The 16,628-nt window shown below is 31.5% G+C and overlaps 3 protein-coding genes across 5 annotated transcripts in view; 1 reads left to right on the top strand and 2 right to left on the bottom strand.

Annotated features, from left to right (window-relative positions):
- The window catches only part of LOC119834936 (kinase D-interacting substrate of 220 kDa B-like), a 29,534-nt gene extending 21,151 nt beyond the window's left edge, over positions 1 to 8,383 (bottom strand). For both annotated transcript variants that reach the window (XM_038359485.1, XM_038359486.1), the window contains exon 1: positions 7,793 to 8,383. In XM_038359485.1, the coding sequence (XP_038215413.1) occupies positions 7,793 to 8,089 (297 nt within the window). In that variant the 5' untranslated portion in view covers positions 8,090 to 8,383. The remainder of the gene's footprint in view (positions 1 to 7,792) is intronic.
- Positions 8,384 to 9,894: 1,511 nt separating this feature from the next.
- Positions 9,895 to 11,725, top strand: LOC119834931 (tRNA (guanine-N(7)-)-methyltransferase). Its single transcript, XM_038359475.1, has 6 exons — positions 9,895 to 10,127; positions 10,223 to 10,344; positions 10,595 to 10,779; positions 10,902 to 11,015; positions 11,085 to 11,186; positions 11,570 to 11,725. Exons 1-6 carry the CDS (start codon positions 10,054 to 10,056, stop codon positions 11,699 to 11,701), a joined length of 729 nt encoding a protein of 242 aa, XP_038215403.1. The 5' UTR covers positions 9,895 to 10,053; the 3' UTR covers positions 11,702 to 11,725.
- On the bottom strand, positions 11,714 to 15,976 carry LOC119834930 (tetratricopeptide repeat protein 37). 2 transcript variants are annotated; one of them, XM_038359474.1, is made up of 2 exons: positions 15,934 to 15,976; positions 11,714 to 15,650 (listed from the first exon to the last, which is right to left on the bottom strand). In XM_038359474.1, the coding sequence occupies exon 2, from the start codon at positions 15,648 to 15,650 to the stop codon at positions 11,856 to 11,858; it is 3,795 nt and encodes a 1,264-aa protein (XP_038215402.1). In that variant the 5' UTR covers positions 15,934 to 15,976; the 3' UTR covers positions 11,714 to 11,855. The 2 variants fall into 2 exon arrangements, with proteins under 2 accessions (XP_038215402.1, XP_038215401.1); XM_038359473.1 differs by having other exon boundaries at positions 15,761 to 15,966.
- Between the last annotated feature and the right edge of the window lie 652 nt (positions 15,977 to 16,628).

Genomic DNA, 16,628 nt, shown 5'->3' with positions numbered 1-16,628 from the left:
ATTTATTTATATTTGATCTTTGACAAGACCGTGCAATATTGCGTTTAGATGTACGTACCAACTTAAAAATACCTAAGCACATTTATTGTCATCATACATTGTCATCAGTGTGCCGAATTAATTTCTAACGTTCCGTCGTTCACTGTGTCTTTTGTTATTTTATTCTTTCATTAGATTTTAAATGTAACAAAACAACTTTTGCTTCTTAAACAGGCGAGTCATTCATCCTTTGGAAGTCCAACCAATTAATACTAACAAAAGAATAATCATCAATGTCGCGAGCAAATTAAAAGACCATCGGATGGCGTTTTTTGTTAACTGTTTGCAAAAACACATTATCCTGCTAGAGCTCCGTCCCCGGTTAATTTTGTTTTACAGTAACAGAAATAAGTCATTGAACTCAGTAAACGTTAAAGGGGTTTCAAAGTAGGGCACAAGTCATACGCACGAAAAATCATAAAATAATAAATTGGTAACATCATTTTTAAATATGAACAAATACGATAACATATACAAGTATATTATAAAGCGTACCTTCTTCAAAATTTTAAATACAAAAATATAAAATATCCAAGTGTACTGTGGATATCTCTAGTTATATATATGTATAATCTAACCTGGCTGTACGTCCTGATAAACGATGCGGCACGAAACATTTTCGTTGTTGTTAATGCATTGAATTTAATATTCACGCATTATTTTCTACACTGTACAATTTCGTCCGAACTATCCAGTGGAGAAACCTAGATTAAAATAGTGTTGGTCATAGAGCTTCTCATGTTGTTTTAATTTATAAGATCCTTAGTTTGCTTTTGTTAAATTTGCTCAGTATCATGGAAAATACACTCACTGAACCAATAGCCATAATTTACACGGGGTCTATAAAGCATGGGTTGATAATATGGTTTACTGTTTAACCGGTAACTGATTACGATAAGTATCTGGTCGGGTTGTTACATATTTGCATTTAGCATGCGCTATCATCCCTGAGGATGTTAAAATGCAATTTATATGTTATTAATATTTGATAATTACATCTTTCAAATTCTAAATTCGAAGAAGATCGATCTTGAACCGTTTGCGACTCATGATTTTCCCCGTGTGCAATACAAATAAACGTAGAATATAAATAGCTCTAGTATTACCAGATTATTAAGTAATAATAAAGTAATAATAATCGGGCAACACTGGAGCTATTTTAATTATAGAATAGTGTGTTTTTGTATTCATATTAAGTAGTTAAGGTGTGTAAGAACTGACTTGAATAAAGATTCAATATCAAACACTTAGCTGATATTGCAGGGAAATTAAAATGTACTTATAGCATAATTTTTATAAGTACATTATAATTACACACAATAACAAATAGGGAAGTAGTAATATCAACGTATTCTATATTTAATAATATCATCGGACATTATATATCGTATCTTCAGTTTAAACATTGATATAAAAAGAGAAGCTGGAAGCTTTTGTTCGAAGAAGGCTTTTGTCTCAATCGCACAATGGATAGGTTATAAATTTCCTCTTTTAGTATTAATTTCAATAAAAAATAAAACATAAACATATCTCATACAATATAACACCAGACGCTTTGTTTAAAGAGTAATATAAAATCACAACATTGTAAAACAGATAGTCTGTTAACTTAAGAATTATAAAGTGAATATAGCATTGTAGATTCTTTGTTCCTTCTTGTGTATTCGTTTTTTTTTAATATTAAACCATTTATGCAAAACTTGAGAAGTTTAATATTATTAATTAAACATAATCGTACCTCATTATACATGGATTCCCTGATTGTATCCCTTACGAACTTATAGTAGGGGAGAACGCTCCCATAGCTTCTTGGAACTTTGATAGGCAACACGAGAGGACGCCGCTCTGGAGAATCGGAAGACGAAGAGGGCCTGGCATTATCAAACCATGAACGCATTTCAAGCACTCACTACACACTCGTCCGCATACTCTACTAAATAGATAACAATCAACGGAGATAACACGACAGTTATTCGCACACGAGGGTAGTAAACTAATAACAATATATCACATGAATAAGAGGAACATAGTCAAGTGTCACCGATGAATTAAGTCCTGCGACCCTCGCTGCACTACACGACGTATTGATAAGAATTGATTGAAGTAATAGTATTTAATACACAAGAACTCCTTATCGCTGCCTACCTATCGTTATTCGTCTGTTTGCTATATCCTATTCGGGGTACGGTATTTACATTTAAACTAAACAAACACAATTCATAATTTAAAAATTTTCGTATTATTTAAATGGCATCTAACTTATAATCGCATCATCTACGTTATTATTCTTTCAATTAATTAAATTTAAAATGTAGGCTATCTATCAGTATCAACATTTGACGATTAAAATCACTTCTAAAAACTATCTATCAAATACCCTCACATGTATAAATAATTAAAATAAAACGACAATAATATTTTTAAAACTGTTATACTAACGCCATCTACCATTATTACTGGAAATAAACGCGTCAAACACGGCGCACGCGCACATCACTCTAAATTATGGAATTTGTTATGAGTAATGACTTAACCTCGTGTCATAATACTTACGCCCACAACTAGATGGCGGTACGCTCAGTAATTGTAGATTGTTTTGGATGTTATCGATACATGAGGAGGTAAAATCGCATATATTACATTACTAGTACATAATTGTTTTACTAAGATTGATTATGGAACATTTCATACAATAAACTAGATTTATTACAGTAAATGAAAAACTTGAATTTATCATCGCAGCCTATACAACTTTATGGAGATAAATAATGCATCATTCATTACGACGTGAATAGTGATTTGTTTATGAATACAAATCGGAAAACCTATCCTATAGTTTATTGTGTTATTTCTATTTGCAGTAACCGTTCAGTACTTTAATCGATTCGCGTCCTTCGACGTTAAAATTGTAATTTATATCCCCTCGGTAATATAACAATCGCCGTAGCATCAAATTGATTATCAATTCTGACAATTAATAACAATAAACAATTGAAAACAAGTCACACTTGAACTACTTGTGGCTGTATAATATGATAACAGTAATGAGTTGTATTTGTAATATTATGCAGAATTTTCAAATATATTAAATGGTATCGGCGAACGCTTTCGGAAGGGAAATCTCTAAGAATGAAGTGAAAAATCGATTTTATCGAATTTACATGGTTAACTATCAATTAATTTTAAAATAAATTTGCTTTGACATTGAACACTGTGTGACACATTATATAGTTAACATTATTTCGGAATGTTGTCTGCAACCACTGAACAAGTAAAGATAGATATACCTACTATATCTATTTACACAACTCAATAAATAAGTCTTGCGTAGCTTTTTAATATAAACTTGTTGCCTGTCCAAGATCTATCCGGGTTCATTTTAAAAATTTTATCAGTTTTTATCATTATCCACAGTGACGAGACAAATAAAAGAAAGCAAAAATTATTAATATCTAGGATAAAACGATTTTCTTTTAAAACGAAGAAATAGCTTACAATGCGTCGCTGCCACAGACAATATCCAATCACAAGTCTTTCTGAGACGTTGAAGAAAAGCCATGAAACGTTTTGAAAATTACTTGATTTACCATAATACAACCGACAGGCCTTTATTAATTAGAACATATATAAATTTAAACAAAAAAGTCGATTCTGCCACTCGCCGGCAGTTCTTCGGTAAGTTCGCTTCTTTGACACGATCATGTTCTGATTGAGTCTATCTAAGTCATGGGTTTTCTTTATTGCCAAAACGCTTCGTAATCGAATAGTCTATCAACCACGACACGAATTCCGCTGTGTGGTCCTTCTATGCTTGTCTCAGCAGGTTATAAGAGTGTGTGGATGTTTTATTATAACCACGACGCGTTGTGAGGAATATTTTCGCTCATGAGGCGCTTCTATCTTCGAGCGTGACAGTGGTTATTTCAATGCTTAATATTTATTACGACGTTATATTTAATGTAAAATCTTAAAGCACATTATAGAAAAATGTAGATTACAACGGTAATAGAATAGAATAAATTTTGCACGATTGAATAGCTTTCCATGTAACAGGCAAATGATAGTAAGGTGAAAATATTGATATCATACGTCTCATGAGCAACAAAATAAATCCCTTTAAAGTTAAATTGTATCGAATCAAATAAATGAGTTCATTCGTAACATCAATTGTAACATTGACGTGATTGTACCTAACACTGATAAGGTTTGATGGACGTCTTCGCTGATATACTTCGCTGGTTATATTACAAAATATAGATGACATTTCATGCAATATTATAAATATACCCTTTTATAACGATTTAAATCTTCGTGAGATAGTTACACCTCTCTCTGTTTATGTAATGGCTTGTACTTTAACATAAATTAAATGTGTCTTGGCAGTATCCCAGAGTGTTAAGACTATATTAAAATAGTTTTCATCGGCAATTAACAAATTTATTAATCAGCTGAACATCTTCTCTTCGCAATGTATAATGTATATACTTATTTATCTGTTCATTTATTCGCCGATGTGCTTTAAACCAAATATTAAATGTTTATTCATGCTGAAAATATGTATAATGTTTATTTGAATAAAAAAGGTTTCAATGGGGGAACCATTTAGATATAGAAAAAGAAGTATTTGAAAATCCAACAAGGCAACAAAGCGAAGTTTACTTAGTTCTTAAATTTTAGGCCAAATCCAAATATCAATTTGATAACATAGCGATGTTTTCTGAAACGAAATAAACTTGATTTCATATAATTTAACAAGGTGCCAAACAACTCGCTTATGGTAGTGGCTGTTTCCTATTTAAATAATTTACAATAACTATACATGGCTGAGGCCTTGGGTTCAAACAATTAATCAAAAGACGCTTGTGGGACAAACAAACAATAAAATATTGATGGGGAACGTGTGACCTGTGTGGTAGTCTACATTTGCATGTTATATAGTTTAGTAATTAATTGTACAACGATAAGCGATAATAGCACAACTAGACGTTACTGTGAGTGAATAAATCGAACGTGGAGAATTTCCGACACATTCAAGGTGACTAAAAATTTGGTTCAGGGTGTGGGACAACGAGGTCACACAAATAGTTCTATAGGATTTTGCGACGTATAGGTTCATCGCTTTGTCCTTGTAACAACAGTGAGTATATTGACCAGGAAACTCAATCTGATAGCCAGACGTGATAATATCTAAGTAAAACTTTTGCAACAGAAAAGTTACAAAATAAACTTTTTATTAAGAAAACATCACGTATCAACTCGATGACTATCATGTTTGCTTAAGATTTTTACTGTTGTAAAATGTCAAGTAGATAAGAAAACAACGAATACATTATATGTATGTATTTAACACGTACCTTTACCTTTACATACGTACAAGGCATTCTAATTAAGAGCTGATGGCTAAGTGGAATCAGATAACTGAAATGGGCACCGATGAGATTAAGAAATGTCAAATCAGAGAAAGACGTTATATTACGTACATGTGCGAATTAGCCACAATTCGTCCATGATTGCTTAGAAGCCTAAGTGTAGATTTATAATTTCGTTTCTCATTAAATCGTTCATCATTACGTTAATCGCGCTGCACCGAAATCTTAGCATAGACGTATGTGATTTAATGCGGTAACAATAGCACGTAACTTCTAATAAAGAGCAGCGACGACGTAATATATTATTCTGCAGAACAATATGAAACTCACATTTTCAATGGTATACTGCTCCGCTTGCTTCTAGCTGACTCTCGTGGAGATATTAGCTTAATTTCTCAGAATGATCATGAACTCAATTGGCGACATTAAATTGAATGCATTCAGTTTGTGTTGTGGGATACTTATCCGCGTATAATTGCTGTCATATGCAAGCTTTACAATATTGTAACATTGTAGGTATCATGAAGGTGAATACTATGAAATTATCAAGTTATTTACTGCAATAGATTATTAGCCAATTCTCACAAATAGAATGTCAAGTACTTGTTTATAGTTCATATAGAGCGACAAAAACTATTGTTACAAACATAAAATTATCTTTTAGAGGGTGAATATCAGATTTCGTGTTAAAGATTTTCTGTCATTCCATGTTAATTGCGTTTTGTGGTTCTAAAAAGTAGTATTGCCCATAATAAAAATAACAAATTTTCGAATTAAAGATGGGTATTTATACAAAATATCAAAGGTCAAAATATAAGCTCATTGGTGCGTCATGCACGGTGTTCTGTTTTTGTAACGCCAAATTTGATTATATTATTTTACTAAATACTCCTATGGGTTTATATATTAACAATTTTTTATTTCAGCGTTATTCTTTCAAAATCATCAAAATGAAGTTGATTAGTGATTCAAATATCAATTGAAATCATTTTCGAAACACTTCAGAGCTTGAAAATTAATATAAAACAATGTTTATCGCAAAAGTAATGCTTGAATCAAGATAAGCTTTCAAAACTTTATCTTTTAGATAATAATTCATTATTTGATTATTAGTACTCGAACGTAATGTTTTAAGGACCCATCTAAACTTTATTTAAAAAGAATTTAGTGGGTCTTTATTTCTAAGTTCGTTACTTCGGTTTGACGCTTAAGTTTACTCATTATAAATATATTCCTGACTTATATGTAGGAAATTTATGTTTGTTTTTCTCTAGAACATAAGTGTCAGAACATCGGATTTGATTTGTTATTGAAAAATGTCGACGTGGCGTTGGATTTGATATACACATCTTATTTTTTTTTTCCTATGGCTACCCGAATGAAGCAAAGATCGTCATATCGAGTAAATAATGACTCACGGGCCCGCTAAAAAGAATTAACTTGTTAATTTTTAATCTAATCAGTGTTTTGTTACTTTTACTCCCATTTTTTTTTTCGTAAAAGGCAATGTCAATTGTGATAAAATATACAATAGTTTAAAATTACAAATTGAATCATGTCGTTTACCTCCAAACTATAAATCTAATATAAGTTGTTTTATATATGGCTTTTTTTTAGTTGAATCGAATTACGTAATAAACATTGGACATCAAATGTTGCAACTTTGTTCAATATTTTTCCTTATAATTTTCTTCTTAGTGGACTCTACATTATAACTTTTTATTACATTGCTTTACGTTTACGGCCTTGTTTGCTCCATTCTTGTTCTCATTCGATAATTTTTTTCCCTTATGACCATGGCCGCGATTTACGTTTTATTTGAAATTTACCTAATGTGGTGGATAAGTTTTCTCAGTTACAACAGAAACATGTTTATTTTTAAAATACGTTCAAAATTATATTCTATATATATTTATAGGTGGTGTAAATTAAAATCAAGAAGAAAAATAAAATAAGTGAAGACGACGAATGTATACGTTAATGTAAAATAATAAAAATGCGAAATTAAATAAGATATCAGAGCAATAGTTTAAACGTTTGAAATATTTTGAACGTGTCCAATTTGTGGATTTAAAATACAAATTTTCACCAATTAATTGCCACAATAACGTCGCAAATTACTTACTCTAACTAATCACGACACTGACTCTATCGAATATTGTGAATTTATAGAAAAATTCTACATATATAAAAATGTTATGTTTATAATATTATGTTACTCAATATGTGGAAGTTATTTGAAGTCCTAGTATCATATAATGAAAAGCGATATTTTACAGAGAGATAATTAGAAACATTGACTCAAGTTCACTATAGTTAAACAACAATCATGCGTTTTAAAAATTTTAGCAGAGCTTAAAATGAAATTGCCTTAACCTCTATACCTCGTGTGCTCTTTGAGGTTCACCACTCCATTTATCTCTCCAATGAATAAGATGATGAAGGTGGTTCATGTAATTATGTTGGCGGGTGGTGTCGCGCTTCTTTCGAAAATCGGTGGGAGAAGGTGGTGCAGTGAGAGACTCGCGTCTTGCACCAGCTCCAGCCACCACCGAGGGCAAGTGCGAGCCCAACAACCTTTCGGTTTCGGGTTCATCGGAGGACGATATGCTGTCAGTGAGCAGACGTGCTGACCTCGAGCCGCTCTTTTTCAAACTGCATTGAGGGTCTCCTTTCTTCATTTCTGTTGCACTAATAGAACTTAACACCGAGAACAATAGCGTAACGTTGTATGGTGCGGAACGAGAGTGGCGCGAATAATGATAGCATTCCGCAATGTTTGATAGCGTTGAGTGACGGGCGTGTGGCGCGGGCGACGCCGCTCGCAGACTGCGGCGCGGTGACGAATTGACGAGTGCACGTGGATGACGAGCTGTCGACGTCAAAAAACGCCTGTCGCTTTGCCGACTGCAAGCAGGATATCCCAAATATGGCAAATATTTGCTTTGAACTTGACTCTACACTGATTGCAGCCTTGTAGTTTTTGGTACAGCTAGAAATTGCCTTCATGTACACATTTGCCCTATATAGTCACAGGTGACATCATAGTTTAAAATTAAATGCTAAGTTTAAAAACTGTTGTATTTATAAATTTATTACCTGCTTTTTCTTTCTCAATGTTCAAATTTAAAAGTTGACATTTTAACTACTTAAGACGACTAAAACCTTATCACATGGTATTTTTCAACTACAACAAAAATAATAAAGGAGCATGAAGGTAATGACTTATGTGTTTGTAAAGATAATTTCAAAGAGAGATTATAAAATTTAAGGCAGAGATAATGGTTTCATTTACATTTTTGGCTCTACATTTTTGACTGAAAATCTAATACTGTCCATTGTTGAAATTGAAGTAATAAAAGTTACAATAACTGCAATTACATATTATCTTATTAATTGTATTACACTGTTTTTATTTTATTATACTTGGAAACAATTCATTCAAAAGTTGATTTTGTAGTGAGTATAAAAAATAAAATAGTATTGGATAGAATGTTATGGTAAAATGCAATATTATGCATTCTTAAATTTAGCATAAGGCGTTTTTGTCCCACAGTAATTTCAATTTGACATAATTAGCTGCCTATGTATTATTTACAATTTATTTATTATCTCTTTACTAACAATATTTTTTTATTAGCTACATATAATATATAAAAATGCACATATATGATGGCCTTATCTCGTATTATTACCGTTGCTCGTTTATATTTTGTTAAAGTTACAGACTTCATTTATTTTAATAATAATTGAAACACATATTTTAATAATCGATACTAACTTACAACTTTAAATCAAGCATATGATCAAACCAGAGTCTTTCAAGTTACACCAGAATACATTCAATGTTTGTTGACCTTTGTAAATAAATCACCACAAAGGATTTTAATATTACATGAAACTTACCTGTTCAAATGTGAATTAATTGATTCCGTAAATTATCATCACTTATACAGGCAATTTCTCGATAGAAGAAATAATTATACACCCGTTTTCACCATTATTTTATATGATAAGAAATAAAAACTGATATATTTTAAACAAAACATTGATACGAAATAATTAATTTCCTTTGAAGCACGCGAACCGAAACACTTTATATGTCAAAGTTGTAAAATTGACACATGACAAAGACACTAGGCAAATTGTCTTCAGACTTCAGAGCAGAATGCTTACTCAGTGGGATCGCCAGTGGCCATTTCAGAAAAAGAGGAAGTCTTTACATTTTAATATTACCGATATTACCCCAAAAAAGGAGAAGCATACTCCCGTTCTCGTTATTGTTAAAACGAAACGTGAAACAGCAAATTTTCATTAATTGGATTAACGTTAATCTTGTAGTAATGCATATAATATTATATAATAAAATTAATTACTAAAATAGAGGACATCCTGACTTTGCATTAGGTAAATAAAATTTAAACTATTCTTATGAAACATGAGAGAAATATAAATACAGGGACATTGACGAAAGATTGACATACGTCACACATGACACTTGACAAGTTCAATTTCATGTTCAATTTTGATAAATATGCCGTTTAATTAAAATTGTTAGTGCTTATTTTTTATGCAGCTTAGAATTTTATTACATATTTCATCGTTTAATGAAAACTTACATAACACCAGTGGCTTGCTATAAAATATGTCCTTACCTCAAAAAAAATACTATCGACAACGTGCGCATTCTAACCCCATTGCCGATCATTGTTTTGAATAGTATGTTAAAGTTTTATCTCTGATTAATTGTTAATATAAGTATTTAAATTGAAATATGGACCGGTATATACATTATACATAATATTTTTTCATAGCCCAGCCAGCCCTGATGACTATGATTGGTCAACCTTATATCCAATTATAAAAACAAACACCTTGAACAAGAACAATTTTGTTGAATTTTTAGATGTTGGATGCGGATATGGAGGTCTATTGGGTATGTTGTTAAATAGTACTTTTAGGTTTCATTTTTTAATCTGTTAAATTTTATTTTTTAGTTTTATAGCATTCAAATACTTTACAAATCAAAAAAATTTAAAGAATAGAAAAAATATGATTACAAGGCAGGATTTGAACCCTCATATCTGGGGTGTCGCTTAGACACATTAAACCGAAAGAGAAAAAGAATTGATGACTGAGGCTGTCTGTTTTTAATAGTTGTATAAAAAGTTTGTTTTTTGTTTCAGTCACACTTTCTCCAATGTTCAAGGAAAGTCTTATTCTAGGTCTTGAAATAAGAGTGAAAGTGTCTGACTATGTAAATGATAGGATTCAAGCTTTGAGGAAGCAAAATGAGAATGAGTATCAAAATATTGCTGTATTACGTACCAATGCAATGAAATATTTGCCAAATTTTTTCAGGAAGGGTCAGGTAATTTTGACTTGCTTGTTGGATTCATAGAATTGTTTACTATGTTAAAATTATTTATCACTTTAATTTGAGTCATTATATTTTATTATCTTTATAATATCTTATTATTCACAAATTTTCAGCTTAAAAAAATGTTCTTCTTATATCCAGATCCTCACTTCAAAAAAGCCAAACACAAATGGAGGATTATAAATAAGTGGCTACTTTCTGAATATGCATATGTTTTAGCAGAACAGGTATTATTATATTGAAATATTAATACTGTATAAAATTTAACATAATATTACTGTGTGTGTTGGTTTTAGGGTATTGTCTACACAATAACTGATGTAAAAGATTTACATGAATGGATGGTCAGTCATTTTGAAGAACATCCATTATTTGAAAGAATATCTGATGATGAACTGGTAAGGCTTAAAATTAAATGTAACAATAGCAATTTTAGTAGCTAGATATTGTTGATGATTTCTACTGGGAGTTTGCACTTGGGATTGTTATTTAAAGGGAAAAGAAACTTGATAAAATCAAGTTGAACTGCATGGAAAGGTTTTGATGTTAGTGGACGACCACAAAGTTATAAAATTATTAGAAGAAGACTCCTGATTATTAACATTTTTTATATTGTAGTGGTATTACTATTTTATATATATTATATCTTTGAACTTTTAATTTCATTAGCAAATAAACTAACATAATAGCTTGGACCCCTCAAGTAGTAAGTTTTAGTGTGTTATGATACTGATAATAGATAATTAAGAATGTGGTTTAAAGCATTAATTTCTCTTTCTAGGAAAGTGATATTATAGTAGAAAAACTCTTTGAGAGCACCGAAGAAGGACAAAAGGTAACAAGAAATAATGGTGAAAAGTTTCTTGCTGTTTTCCGACGAGTTTGTGATAAAATTAATCAAAAAGTTACATGAAATAATACATTGTTATCTATAAAATGGAGAGTTGTATTTATTTTCTTTCAAACATAATCATTTCATGGTTAGCAGTTAATAAATAGTATAACATATTGCTCCTTGTAATTAAATTAATATTGAGTCAATTTATTACATTATCACATTTTTGATTTCATGCCTTAGTAAGCTTTTTTTCAAGCAAGGTAATCCACCGGATCATTTGTCGAGACACATCTAATTGTCTTCTCATATGATTTGCTGCTGCTAATGTCCAATCTCTTTTTTCCAAATTGATTTTTTGGCATGTAATTGAGAATAATATAGCCGCCCACACTTCAGGTTGACTTGGGTATAGATGAAGACCCTTCTTTGCTAATAACATAGCTTTTAATTTATCTCCACTGACATTTTCAGCAACACTTGCTGTAGCCATCATTTTAGCAGTGAGACTATTGTCATGATCTGAATACATTGCTCTTTGAGCACAACAACTTGCAACCTTTGCTTTGTTACTTGGGGATTGAAGGCAGTACTGAGACATACAAAACCACAACAGTGCATCACTTGGATGATCATGAATACTATCACTTATTGACTTAATAGCAAGATCTATATCACTTATATAAATGAGATATGATTTTAGAAAACCTATATCATATCCAAATCTACTATCCATTTCATATTTTTGTAATTCACTTAATGCTAGTTTTGACAAACTTTGATCTGAATGCAAAATTCCTAAAGAGCAAATAGCAAATAAGCTATATGGTGTAGGTTTCTTTTGAGACACTTGAATACTGTGAAACAGTAATGTTTTTGCATCGTCCATTCCCTTAAACATGTACACAATTCCAGCCATCGCCACAAGTAGGTCTGATTTTTCATCATCATCATTGCTTAACCAATGTAATGCTGTATCATAAGCTGAATATGCTTCTTCATAAAGACCTTTCTTAAATAGTGCCAATGCTAATCCACATGTTGAATCTAAACTTGCCTCGGTTACATTTTTATAAGTTATTATAGCATCATCATACCTTTCAAGTCTATTCAAAAGCCTTCCAATATTTAATCTAATAATATTCTTTTTTTCCTCTTCTGCAAACTCTAAACCTTTTTGGTAAGACTCTAGAGCCACATGAAGGAGACCAGACCGTTCTTGCAAAATAGCGAGAATATTTAATGCACAAGCATTATTTGGTTCATGAGTAATAAACCATTCCATTAAATCAATGCCATATGTAACTGCATACAGATCATCAATAACATACTTTAATTCACGGTTGTTCTTATAATCACCATTTTTTAGTATTCTGCAAATCCAGTCTGCATATCCAAGAGCACTCTCAGGGTGGTAACCAAGTCTTGACGCATGCCTATATAGATCCATTGCCTCTTCTTCACGTATAACTTCTGCGATCAAGGCTTGTCCAATCCAACTTTGAGGATATGAAGGTAGGGTTGATTGCCCTCGCCAAAAGCAATAATTTGCTAATTTATAGAGTTTTACTATAACATACAGACTGCCCAAATTGCACCAAATTTTTGCAACAGACCATTTATGAGTTACTAATAATGCTTTAATGAAACAATGCTGGGCAATGTCATACTTTTTCATGAAAACACATATTTTTCCTAGCAGGTTCCAATTACGCCAAGCTGATGGCTTGGAATGAATACAAGCCAAAGCTAGTTTATATGATATCTGCAAATTTGATATATTCCCAGATGCATGATAATAAAGTAGATATGTTAATGCTAGAATATATGAAGAATTTTGTTTATTTATTTTTATTACTTTGGAATAACATGCAAGAGCTTGTGGGAAAATATTTAATTTGTCAACTTTTACCATGTCTCCTTGATCTAAGGATGCAGTCCTCATATAAACATAACAATATTTATCTGGAAGATTTGTTATAAAAATTAGTGCATTAGCTAATAAGTTCCAGAAACATGTAAATCTTTTTTCTTGTGTTAAGGCCTTACAAATAAAATTTATAGCATTTTGAGCAGAATCACGTGCAGCACCAAATAATTTAGCAGATGCTTTCTTTTTCGCAATTTTTATCCAAGTTTCAGCAATTCCTTTTAGTGCTAAGACTGACTTTGCATCCATTTTAAGGACATTTTCAAAAGTTGTTATAGCATCTTCATATTCTGTAAGCAGACAGTGTATAAAACCAATTCTTGTTAAACAATGACTCATATGATTAGAGTTTAATGCTATTACTCTCTTGTAAGCTTTCAAGGCGGATGTAAATGACCCACGAGAATAGTAAGCATCAGCTAGACATTCGAAGGCAATGACATCATTTTTATTGGCTTTAATAACATTTCTAAACTGTAGTATAGCATCTTCCCACTCCCTTTTATTGATATAATGAAGACCTAATCGAAAGTGAATCCATGTTTCATTTTCTTTATTATGATAGGCCTTCAATAATTCAAAATCTAAATCCTTGAGATTTAATTTTAAATAACTTTCACTTAAACTTTTAATTATATCTTTGTCAGTGTTGTTTAGGCTATGTGCCTTTTCATAACATTTTTTGGCCTTTTCCAGATCCTGTTTATATTTATAATAAAAATGCCCTAAATACAAAAATGTATACCCATGTTCAGCATTTAGTTTTGCTGATTTAAGAAGATTTAAAAGGCACTTATCATATTGCTGTAATTCCCAATAGCATTGTCCCAAATAGAAAAGATTAAGTTGATTATCCAAAGAATTTTCCTCCAATATAGCAACTGCATCATTGTATTTCCCAGTTTTCATAAGTGACAATGCTCTTAGTTGAGCAAAGTATTTTGTAGATTGGAGGTTGTCGAGAATTTCTGCTGCTTCTTGGTTTGTTTCAATGTAACATTTAGCCAGAGCTGCTTGTTCACTTTCACTAAATGAATATACAGGAATGTCCTTACTTATAGATATGGCCTGCACCCATTTTTGTTGCTCATATAAAGATGCGAACAGTAATTTTTTAAGTATTAATATACAATCATCATCTTTTACTTTAATCAAAAAATTTGTTGCAAGCTTCTGAGCTATTGACCATTTATTTAGCTTTAGTGTACACCTTATAATAAATATTGCTTCAGTTTTGTCTGCTTCCTGATAATTTACTAAAGGCACACACTGTTTATAAGCTTCTAGATATTGACCCTTGTTATAATAAATCATACTTTTTAAGAGAGCAGGATATTTAGAATTTTCTATTCCTTCAGTTATTAAATTGAAATGTTCATCTATATCGAATCCCATAAATGAGTTTTCTTCAACAAATTTAAAACATAACTGTTTACATAGCCATTCTCGAAGCGACACATTGGTAGAGAAAAAACTTAGATTTATGATATCAGTAACTGCTGATGCGAAATTAGGTTTTTGTAATATTATTTTTGCATATATCATTTGCATGGTTTCCCTATTATTTTCCATACAATCCAAGAAAGATAAAACACTCGAAATATCATTTTCCTTACAAATAATATCACTTTTTAACAGAATTAACAATTGTTCTTCAGCTGTTTCCTTAAGCTTATTTTCTGGCTTAGACTTAATATATGATAAAAGGATTGTAATTGTATCATTGTTTTTAAGAGAGCAGCCCAATTGACCAACCTTTGTTATTATTTCTAATGCTTTTTCTTCTTCAAGAGAAAGTTTCAAAATTTCATTGTATATAGAGATAAGTTTAATTTTCGAAGCATTGTCCTCTTTCCTTTCATAAAAATTAGCTAATCCTTGCCAGGCTAAGGCATGATCAGGTTTGCTTGCGATAGCCTTTTGATAAGCTAAAGGCGCCTGATCTGCATCTTGTAAAGATTTTCCAAGTAAAACGAGAGCTAAATAATTCTGCTTGTCTTTTCTCAATATATTCTTACAACATTCTTGAGCATCTTTGAAGTTCTTTTCGTCTACAAGTTTCCGTGCTTCTTTTAACAGGGATTTAATATCTGCCATCTGAAACATTTTACTTAAATTATATAAAAAAAATTATCACAAATCCGTCAGTTCATTAATATTTTTATTATTAATGTTTCACGTTTTCATTAAAATATCGTAAAGCTTACACTGTCAAGAGGCAAATAATTTAAACATATGCGATCAAATTAAACGTAAAATTATATGCTTATATTTGTACTACAGATAAAAAATAAAACTATGAGGAATACGAAAATTCAAATTCAAAATTATAGGAGATAATAAAATGAAACATATTTTGAAAATTTCCAATTTTTAGCACCTCCGGTGATAGAAGACAGCTGATGTTATTTATAGAACTGTCAAATTGTATTGTTATCTCATACCACAGTTTATAGAGTAACATGGACATATATACTAATATTGTAATGAAGAAAATTTTGTATGTTTGTAACGATTTCACGTAATAAACCAATTTCAAAAATTATTTCACCATTAGACTGCAACTTCATTGAGTGACATAGGCTGTACCACGGGCGTCTGTTTTCTTCTTCTGCCCACCCTTCCAAGTCCATACCTTCTTTCCAGTCGTTAATCCTTTCCTTGTCCCTTTCCCCTCAAAGGCGAGTAGTGCATTTTCAGAGGTAGAGCCTGTGGATGCGTTAATGGGCGATGGTTATCGCTTACTATCAGGCGAATTACCAGCTCAGTTAGCCCCTTATGGCATAAAAAATTTCTCTAGTGCAGTCATGGACAGGCTACGGCTGATGTCCCACAACAAATTAAACTTCTCTTAAGAGCTTAATGCGTGTTGGATCTGTTTGCCTTTCCAAGGACCGGGTATCTTCCTGCTGGTGGCACGCGTGAATTTTAGAGAGATAATAATAATAATATGCTGAGGAATTTTCTTTTTAATGCCACGATGCTACATAGTCGTTTGATTTATTATAACGTTTCATTATTCTAAATGACTTTCTCTCTTAGTGATTATAGTATCTATCTAATTATTGGTTATAA

This window comes from Zerene cesonia, chromosome 20 (genome assembly GCF_012273895.1).
Source record: "Zerene cesonia ecotype Mississippi chromosome 20, Zerene_cesonia_1.1, whole genome shotgun sequence".
In the NCBI taxonomy this organism is placed as follows: Eukaryota; Metazoa; Arthropoda; class Insecta; order Lepidoptera; family Pieridae; genus Zerene; species Zerene cesonia.
Note: the sequence above shows the minus strand (reverse complement) of the source record. Positions and strands in the feature narration are given on the sequence as shown.